General features: G+C 39.1%; 1 protein-coding gene across 2 annotated transcripts; it reads left to right on the forward strand.

Moving 5' to 3' along the window:
* The first annotated feature begins 804 nt into the window (after positions 1-804).
* Positions 805-7,471, forward strand: LOC118400959 (ALX homeobox protein 1-like). 2 transcript variants are annotated; one of them, XM_035798017.1, is made up of 4 exons: positions 805-1,161; positions 2,050-2,354; positions 3,146-3,274; positions 6,405-7,471. In XM_035798017.1, the coding sequence occupies exons 1-4, from the start codon at positions 936-938 to the stop codon at positions 6,732-6,734; spliced, it is 990 nt and encodes a 329-aa protein (XP_035653910.1). In that variant the 5' UTR covers positions 805-935; the 3' UTR covers positions 6,735-7,471. The 2 variants fall into 2 exon arrangements, with proteins under 2 accessions (XP_035653910.1, XP_035653911.1); XM_035798018.1 differs by lacking the exon at positions 3,146-3,274.
* Positions 7,472-10,703: the final 3,232 nt, after the last annotated feature.

Below are 10,703 nucleotides of genomic sequence, written 5' to 3' on the forward strand. Positions count from 1 at the left end.
TTTGCTGTGTTAATGCAACAAATGTGCTGAAACGTAACAACGAAAATGCCAAACGAGGGAAACGTTTATAATTATTATTATTATTAATAACAACAACAACAATAATAATAATAATAATACAGATGATGATGATTATTAGTATATATGCTACTGTAGAGCAAAGGAATTAGCACAATTTTGCACACAGCGGAGGTCTGTCTTTCAAAGCACACACATAAATCCGTCTTAATTGCTATGCCTATAATTTATCTAAAAAGCCACCTACACTTTGTATTGGCCTATAATTCATCATTTTAGAGAACGTATTGCATTTAAAAGCATCGTTTTGAAGTCCAAATAGTTGTAGATGTTTTAAATAACTCCATAAGTCGTTATACTGTGTATTTATATTTTCCTAAATATATTGCCATGAAAGTAGTTCTTCCGATTATTACAGCAATAGGCCGATTTCAACCAGAAACTTGAATTGCCAAGTGAGTGTAGAAGACAATCTTCCGTTTAAATTAGCCATGCGCTCTTACAAATTGTATTTGCAGTCTCAATTTGCAGTAGGCTAGATAAATCACTAGGTTGCCTCTCTTTATTTGGGGTATCTAAACGTGTTGTAAATTACATTCAATGTCATTGTTTGATTTTAGATTCTTTCTAGGGTCGAGAATCCCTTAATGTGTGTCTGGTTTGGATAGTGGGAGGAGTTATAATTAACTGCTCCATATTCAAATGTAGGGAGGCTTCTTCAATGAACCCCCTCTCCCTCCCTTTATAAAGGGACCATAGCTAGTGCCTTTAAGACTAGACAAACTAACGGCTTTGGCGAATTATTGTCCTTTCCAGGGTAACCTATATAGATGCTCCATTTTGTCGAACGTCAACAGAAATTATATTTGGTCAATTGACAAGATTAATTTGAGCGACGGGATCTGAGGAAGAAGAAGATGATGATGGAATACGTGAACGATAAATTCGCTTTGAAGTGTCAAGCGATTAAGAGCAGCGACTATTACATGGGCTCTGGCAGCGGGTTGGACCAAGTTATGGAGAGTTTGGACAGTGTACAGTACTACAGCAAAACTTCGCCCAAGTGTGTGCAGGCTTTCGGGCTACAGACCACCGAGCACAACACGCGAATGGAGCGGTCCTCACCGTGTGGAGAACAAAACGGTTAGTTACTGGCCCCTTTTCACTGTGCGTGCGTAAAGCGTTACCAAATATATTTTTCAACTGCCGGAGAAATGTGTACGCTGGATGTGTTATTGATGAGATTTGTAAGGCTATACCTGCAAGCTAAAAGCGTTACCCAAATGTTATTGAAGCAAATAAGTATTAGGTTATTTTACGCATGTTATATTAGCATCCAAATAGTACTGTGCCTGTGAAACGAGAAGTATGTGCCATATCTCAAACAAATCATTTTTTTATGTGTTATGTCATTCTTAGTGCTGTCCAAAAAAAACAGTTTGAATGCCAGAAAGCTATTGGATTGAGGCAATTTAGTTTTTTATATATCTTTATATTAGGAATACCTTGAAAGAGCAATGGGCAGTTGTGGTCATATTTTAAATGTCATAAAATTATGAATATCCTAGAAAGTGTGGTTTTGAAAATATGTGTTTCTGGCTTTGTCAATAATAATATTAATAATATCAACCGTCATCAAAACTGAAATGCTAACGTGCAAATGTGTTTACATTAACTGCTTACGGTTAGAGAACAAATGGGCTTATACAACATCTCTTACATTAAATAGAGTTGTCAATATTCTTTATAGGCCTGTCACTTGCCTGTTGTGCAAAGATGGCCTTATAATGTAGCATCTGGCAGCCAGCATATATACTAGTAATGTTGCAAGATTGAAAATTCTGCTAACGTGTTATTGGGCCTATAAAAGGAAAATAAAACATTTTTAAAGTAGACGAATTTATGAATAGCCCTGTTATCTAAAATAACACTATTTTAAACTATGTTTTAGTTTATGTATTTATACTAATAAATTATAGAAACATTGATGTATCATATTAATAATAATACTTTTCTATTTCATTCCTATAGCGAATTATGGTGTCCCCAAAACTGAAGAAGATACCTTGCACGTGGACCTCGGTAGGTCGATAGTCAACTGTTGCAATCTGAGGGACTCGCCGGTAATGGCAGGTCAGGAGAAAACGGATTTGTACGAAATCAGTGACAAGTGTGACAGTAACGTATCGAGTAGTAAGAAGAGGCGGCACAGGACGACGTTCACGAGCGCACAGCTGGAGGAGTTGGAGAAGGTGTTTCAGAAAACTCATTACCCAGATGTTTATGTGAGAGAACAGCTGGCGATGAGAACGGAGCTAACGGAGGCCAGAGTGCAGGTAGGTCTACTTCTCTCTCACTTTCATTCAGTTAATCTCTAGACCAGGGGTTCCAAAACCTTTCCACAGCATTGGGGAACATCCTGCGCCCACCCCTGCGCACGCGCCAGGTCTATTTCTATGGGCACAAGCACTGTTCATGACACAAACGGTTCACACCCTTCTTGTTGTTGGAGATTTAAAGCTTATTTCTAAACATTTTGTCATGAGGTGCAAAGAAAATGTTGCCGTTTTAAAGTTAATTTAATTGCAATTTTATATATTTTGCAATGTCTAATGTGTATTCATGTGATATTTCAGAGACTAAAAAATGACAACAATAACTATAGGCTAAAAAACGAAATAAAAAGCGTTAACAGACATCGGCTAGTTGATCTGGACATTTCTGACAAGTTATAAAAAGCTCTCTAAGGTATAAAATGACTAACATGACAAGAGGTACTGGTGATGCACTACCCAATTTGGAAATTGCACCTCCTGCATTCTACTATTACAACTTTCAAAAGTAAATGTAAATGCGGACTGAGTTCCTATTAAAAAAATGTGTAATACATTATATACCGTGAATCACAAATGTGCGCACGTTATTTAACATGGATTGTATCTGAGTGCTCAGGTAATTATTAGGCCTGTGTCACCAAATATTGTCTACAGACAATATCATGCCGAAAAATAAGGGTAGCCTACACCACGTTGCCAAATTAGCCTAGGCTATAGCCTAAGCCTATAGGCCCATATGCTCAGTTCTGTTTAGGAAAAGTTTGATTATATTTCTCTATTTCTCCCTCTAGGTGTGGTTTCAAAACAGAAGAGCCAAGTGGAGAAAAAGAGAACGTTATGGGCAGATTCAACAGGCAAAAAGTCATTTTGCAGCGACATATGACATATCAGTGTTGCCAAGGACGGATAGCTACTCACAAGCAAGTTTGCGCTTTTACCAAAGACACGGTTTAATTACCACTATTGAATACTTTTTGCTAGACTAATTGAACTTCTCTATCATATGGAATTAATCATTTGATTTTGGTGTAATACTTGGTCATTGTTAACAATAATTAGAGCCCATCGTGCGTATTTAGCCACACTCATTTATCTTTTGTATTTTCAAGTGTAGCCTAGGTAGGTTAGAAGCCTACACATTTAGTATATTAAATCAAATGATAATGCTCTTGCTTGCCACCGCACCTTGATATATTGAGCATCCTTGACATAGGCCTATGTTAATAAGATGTATGCTATGCACCATATTTTAGATAAGACTTTGAAAGTTGATTTAGAATGTATCTCGGCAAACCATTGAAATTAATGGCATCTCAGATTTCTCAGAAAAGTATTTATCCAGGCAATGGGTGGAGGCTAGTTTAGGCGTATGGGCTTTTAAAAGCGCAATCACTGATTGCTACATTCATGTTTGGTATATCATATTGTATATATATACCCATTGACACTTAAATAATATAATTTATAAATGACTCATGAGCTTAGTTCAATTGTCTTACCTCATCAGAACCGAAAATATAAGCTTGTTTTACACCTTTGTTTGTAAATCATGTCATTGTAAACAAACACTGTACATCCTGAAAACATGGTCACGGGCAGTACTTGCATCCATATAGCTCAGTCCATGAATTTGAGAGCGGTTACATTTCTCCAAGCCCATCTCGCTATTTACCAAATCAGTGGCGGGGTAACGGCTTACTTATTGTTTGAACAAGACATTGCTCCTTTAAAGCCAATATAAGACGTAAAGCCATAAGGGACTGCCAAAACGCATCCCTTTAAAATAAGTTATGAAGCAAATGGCAGTCATATCGGTCAAGGGGGAAACCCAAACCCGAGGCATAATCCTACAGTAATTTCACTTATGCATGAAAATACATGTAGGCTAAGGCATGTGATAGGCTATATCAGAAATTCTGTAATATAAATACTGTCAACCTAAAATATTGTCATATAATTATAAAAAAAATGTATACAGGTTTTATAGCCTACCAATTTCCCGTAGTCTATATATAGACTCTAAAATATATTTAAACAGACAATAAATGTAAACATCTTGGTTTTCTTGGAAAGCTGTGAGTGCTACTATATGCATTTACAACTTGTCTAAGTCCTATCATCAACTGTTTTCAACCAATGTATGACTGCGGATTGAGTGTATTATTTGATTGGAATGTCGGCATATTGGCAGTTAATTTGAAAAATTAATAGAATCATTCCTCTAAAACTGTCTGCCTAGCTAGCTACAGTACATATAAACACTTATCACAGCACTGGCAAACCATGATTGACCAACTCCCTGACTGGGCCTGGTTGCATAAAACACCTTAAGTATATTTTCCCCTTATCTTTTCCCTTAAAGTTTCCCTAACTTTAAGTCAGTTGCACAAACATTTTTAAGGTACCCATGAGGCCCCTTACCTGCTTCATTCATTATGGATATCAATGTAAACACCATTTTGTGGTGCTCTGGTTACAAAAGGAAAACATTAACCAGCTAGCTACATAGCTAAACAATGCAAGGTGCACAATATATGGCTACAAAGCTAGCTGGCTAGTTAGCTTGATGTGTATTAGAAAGTCATATAAACAAGTTGGAGAAAAAACGATGTCAAGAAACGTGGTTTATTATCTCCTGAATCAATTTGGTTGTCATTTTTGATTGTAGAAGTTCCATTTTGCTATCTCCACAAAATGAAAGTGATCTCTTTGACTACTGTAGATGTTTAGTCAGTGAATCAGGCCATCTCCACGGTAACCAGATACTCCTTCTGCCATATGTGCCTTTAAACTACCGTAAAACCTCTCAAATATGCCCTTACCTAAAGTATTTGTGAGGCTCTATACCATGCCCTTAAACAATTCCCTTAGGTAAGGGAAAATTATTCCTTCAGTCAAACCCTTAAGGGTAACATTTTATGCAACAGGGCCCTGATCTTTATCCCATCATAAGGTTCATTCATGCCCATTCTAGTGTTCTAATTTCTAATTCTATGGTACAGATGCTAAGTGGGTGATTGAAGCATGTCCATGTATCTTACTGTTTGATTTACAGCCATGACTCAATTCAGTTCAAAGTTGATGATTTATTCCTTGTAAATACTTTAGGGGGGAACATAAATTGCATTTTTGTGGGTTGGACATGGACATTTCTATGAAAAAGCAGAGTCTGGTTCTGTTTAAAAATATTACGTTTGTTCCAAAAATTTGACTATATTTACAGATCATTGAGGTCATATCTGATATACTCTCTGATGTCATCTGTTTATGGAAATCATTTTGATTGTAACCAGTTGAAAATGAAATGAAATCCCCATGCAACGCTAAACAAACCGTCATTACATACGACCACCAAACCATAGCAAAATCTTCACCCCCACCACAATTAAGTTTCTAGATGCGTCTGTAAACCAACATTTGGCTGGATGTTACAGTAGTTGCAAGGGAAAGGATGGGTGCAGATACTAATCTTCAAGATGTGATTTTTCCTAATGAATCAGGGATACAATTTCTGACATCTGATCTGGTAGCCTAAGCTATATACTGTAGGCTATTTTTCATTTATTTTACTAGGCAAGTCAGTTGAGAACAAATTCTTATATACAATGAAGGCATACCGGGGAAGAGTTAACAGGTTTAACTTCCTTGTTCAGGGGTAGAACGACAGATTTTTACCTTGTCAGCTACGGGGATTCGATCCAGCAACCTTTCAGTTACTGGCCCAAAGCTCTAACTAACCATTAGGTTACTGCCACCCCATCTGAAGTAGCCTGTTCTAAAGTTACACATTTGGATGAAATGGTATATCATATATTATCGTTGTCTAAAATGTAATGACTGATAAATCTAAAAAGATGACACTTTGTCAAAGAAAATGTCTCCTTAATAGAACTAATGAGAAGAAAATAGAAAACCTTTATAATACACACAATTGGATTATGAATATTCAAAACGTCAGGAGCAATTCATAATCAAGATCATTCAACTTTCCTGATAGAATAGAAAGGTCAATCAATAACCAGATAAATGACCTATCATTTCCCTTCCCAGATCCCCAACAACCTGTGGCCCAGCCCTGCTCCCAGTGGCTCAATGGTGTCCTCCTGCATGCTTCCCCGTGGATCTCCTCCCTGTGTAACCTCCTACTCCCACTCCCCCCGCTCCGCAGCCGACCACGGGTATGTGGGCTTCCCCAACCAGCAGAACCAGTTTGGACACATGTCCATCAACAACTTTTTCACGGCTGACTCTCTCCTCACACCCTCACCCAACGGACACCCGTTGGAGGCCAAGCCTGAGTTCGAGAGACGCTCATCCAGCATCGCCGTGCTGCGGATGAAGGCCAAGGAACATGCGGCTAACATATCCTGGGCCATTTGATTGGGATTGTGAACTTTCTGTCCTCCCAAACAACTGACTCACAGCCACTCTAACTTTATCATTAATACTACGCACGATAATTATATCCCCAATGTTGTATGACTGACAGTGAACTGACTGTGACACCGGATTGATGGAAGAGGACTACCTTGAAATGATGTAGGCCTAGATGCTGATCGCTGACTAGCCATCTGCTGGAGAGACATGTCCCAACAAACTGTGACCCTTTTGGTCAAAGTTGAGAGGACAGAGATGATGAACTGAAAGGTTATTAAAGGTCGCCTCATCAAGGTCGAGCTGTGAGTGCATATCAGTTTAATCCACACAGGCGACACTTACTTTCAGGTTAACAACCGATGTGAAAGATTAATGGAAACACTCCCCTAAGTGTGCCCTTTTTGCCAATTATTATTCATAATGAGGCACAATGTGTTGCTGAAAACGTGGTTGTCTATGGCTCTTACACTCAACTTCAGTTTGTTCTACACTGTAGGACTTACAGTACAAGTGTTGAGGTGTTTATATTGTCATTCCCTGTGCTTTCTAATTACATTGCCCCATGCAGCTCTGGACATACAGAGGACCTGAACAGAAATGAAATGGACTGACACACTAACATGTCTGTGTGCTTTGCAGCAAAGCTATTTAACCCCCATTGGCTCTGTTTGTGTCATATGGCACCAGCACAGGAAGCAGTTGGTATTTTTGTAATAAGGTAATAAAAACATATGTTGTGACATCTTTTTTGATAGTATATTTTTTCTTTTATTGTATTTCCCTCGCTCATTATAGACTCGGGATGGCGATCCGGGTCGGCAGTACAGGGATGTCAGCAAAGTGTTAGGCAACACTACAATAGTGTGAGTGACGTATTAAAAGTGTAATAGTGTAATATGCACAATCTACATGGAAATAATAATAAACAACCTTTCAGATAGTGCATCTCTTCAGATACCCTACAGATCATTGATATATTATCATCAGACTTTAACCCCCTCTCTCCCTCCTAGAGTCACACACATTATATGCTGTAGCCCACATGGAAACTGAACAGTGATCTCAGAGAGAGAGAGAGAGAGAGAGAGCAGCACAACGGGCATAGAACAGCATGCCTTTGTACTCTTCTAAAAGGGGATTGCAACCCGTTGTGCTGCTCTCTCTCTCTCTCTCTCTGAGATCTCTGCCTATTCATCTCATTGTGGAAAACTTGTCCATATTTATGGCATGCTTGATTCAATTACAACTGTAAGTTGTGTCAGATGCTTTGATATGGCACTGCCTTTGTTTTCCTAGGGCACTACTTCACTTCCTGGCTATTGCCAATCAAAACTATGTATCAGAGTATTCTACTGTATCTACAACGTACCAAAACAAGGGTCCTTTATTGAGAACTTTAAGGCTTGAAACAAGACCTGGAAAATTATAGTGGTCAGCCTGACATATGCTTTGAGGTCTTGGCTTTCAGAATGCAGATCTTTTGGACTGAGTCAGAGCACATTGGGTCAATTGCAATGCATGTCATTACAAGAATGATGTAATTTTCTTGGCTTCGGATTATCTCTACTTTTAATTCAACTCAAACTCTTAACTTACTAAAATTCATATATTCATCTAGCCTGCTCAGTAGACTTCCAATAGACCATATACCGCATAGGATAAGCTAATGATTCACGTTAATATGCTTCCTTCCAAAGGATGGAGGAGGCAAGTTAATAATAGACCAACGTCTACTACCCCCATACAGATAGTATGTCCAAATACCCAGACTAGTGTACTAAATAGTATGCGAAAGAAGAACGTTTTGTATTATGTGAAATTTCAAAAATAGTACCCCCGAACCCGTCATCTAATGCACGATTGTGTTGACCTTATGTCGTCGTCTTCATAACGGTGGTCTGCAAACCAACATTAAAGGTGCATGCCACCACCTACTGTGCTGGAGTGCATGGCTCATTTTAAATCTAACCTTTATGTAACTAGGCAACAAAGTTATGAACAAATTCCCATTTACGGCCTACCCCAATTGACGCTGGGCCAATTGTGCGCCACCCTAAGGGACTCCTAATCACTGCCAGATGTGATGCAGCCTGGATTTGAACCAGGGAATTCAGTGACACCTCTTGCACTGAGATGCAGTGTCTTAGACCGCTCCTCCAACTCAAGGTTTGCAACATTTCTAAATCCTCCTACCTAACTCAGTACTTCTGAGAAAATAACAAAGAGCCCAACTAACTTCTACTAGACCCTCCCCACCCCTCAAATCCCTTCCAACCCCCCCACCCCACCCCAACCTCGCCCAACCCCAATGACCCTACACTTCAATCTTTCCCCCTCTTCAACATACTTACAACAATATAACAACACATGCAAAACAATTTCATCGACAATACACAACAGAAAGAAATTATTCACATGCTTGCCAACCAGATGACGAGTTCAATGTATAATGTCCTTAAGCGCAATCGAGCAAACACCACCTCTTCCTTCCTAATCTGATCTTTGAATCTTGGGCCACAAACCTTACTTTGGAGGGCATACAAATGCCGGCCCTGGGGCTCAGAGTCTCATCTCTTCTGCCATACATGTATCAAAATGGCTCTGATCTTACATTTGGCCTCGGCTCTACACAGTGGAACATTAATATCAATTATATCTTGTTTCAATGCTCTTTTGGCTAATTGGTCTACAATGAAATTCCCTTCCACACCCAAATGTGTTGGGACCCAGCAGAATCTCACTACTACACCCATTCTCTCAATTCTCCATTCTAACATTAATACCTCCAATAGTAGGTCCATCCTATTAGATTTACCAGATGATAAACTATTCAATAGAGACAGAGAATCTGAGCATACTATAATGCTAACAGGTTGTACGTCCTCCACCCACTGGAGGGCAACTATTAACGCCAACAGTTCAACTGAGTATACTGACAGTTCATCTGTTAGTCTTCTACATATCAAATTCAGGAACGTAAAACGCCTACCATAATTATTGTGTTATAGTCTCCTGCATTGTTTTAACATTTATACAAACTTCAGAGTGTTTTCTTTCCAATTGTACCAATTATATGCATATCCCGGCATCAGGGCCTGAGCAACAGGCAGTTTACTTTGGGCACACCAGTCAGGCGGAAAATGAAAGAAAAAAAAGGACCTGTCACATAGAGTAGGCCAGAAGGCTAAACTGAAAAACCTAACTACCAAATAAAAAGATGGCGGAGCCGCAAAAGTTATTCTGTGCAAAGGTGTTTATTTACATAGTGAATCAGGAAGAAAAACAGTACTGCCATCCAAAGTATCCATTATGGGAGAGCTCAAAACAATGCTGCCCCATCAACAGCTCAATCCAAAATGGCTCCCTCCTTGAACTGAAAGAGAGGCTCCTTTTGTAGGGGAAACACTCCCATTAGAACATACCCAGCACTAATTAATTAAGCAATTACCTTCATTTTCCACTCAGGTAAACAATGAATTATATGCATTACAACACGTTTTTCATGATACAATATACCATTTACAAAATCACATCACCACTGACATGGTGTCTTTCAATATGCCCATTTACATGAACGAGCCATTCGGGACAGGCACTACAAAGTCAGTCCGATTACCATAGCTCTGGGTCCTTATCCCAGCATACCTGGAAGCTACAGAGATGAAGAGAGAGGAACAGAACCAAACAAACAACACGCTCATCCATAACATTGCTAAGTATAATAAACGTTACTTAAATTAAACATGAACACTTGTCTGTATATTCTTTATACCATAAACTGTTACTGATGGAAGGTAAGAGTAACGTGTGAAATGTATGTAGTAAGATAGAGAAGTTAACTTGTGTGTCGACCCACATTGTTAGCGTAGCTGATAACGGAGCAGGGAGGCGAGATGAATGTGTGTGTGTGTGTGTGTGTTAGTGTACTAAACGCTGCCCACGGCCAGTGACGGACTTCTCTGTCACACGACC

The sequence above is a fragment of the Oncorhynchus keta genome, chromosome 22, assembly GCF_023373465.1.
Source record: "Oncorhynchus keta strain PuntledgeMale-10-30-2019 chromosome 22, Oket_V2, whole genome shotgun sequence".
Classification (NCBI taxonomy): Eukaryota; Metazoa; Chordata; class Actinopteri; order Salmoniformes; family Salmonidae; genus Oncorhynchus; species Oncorhynchus keta.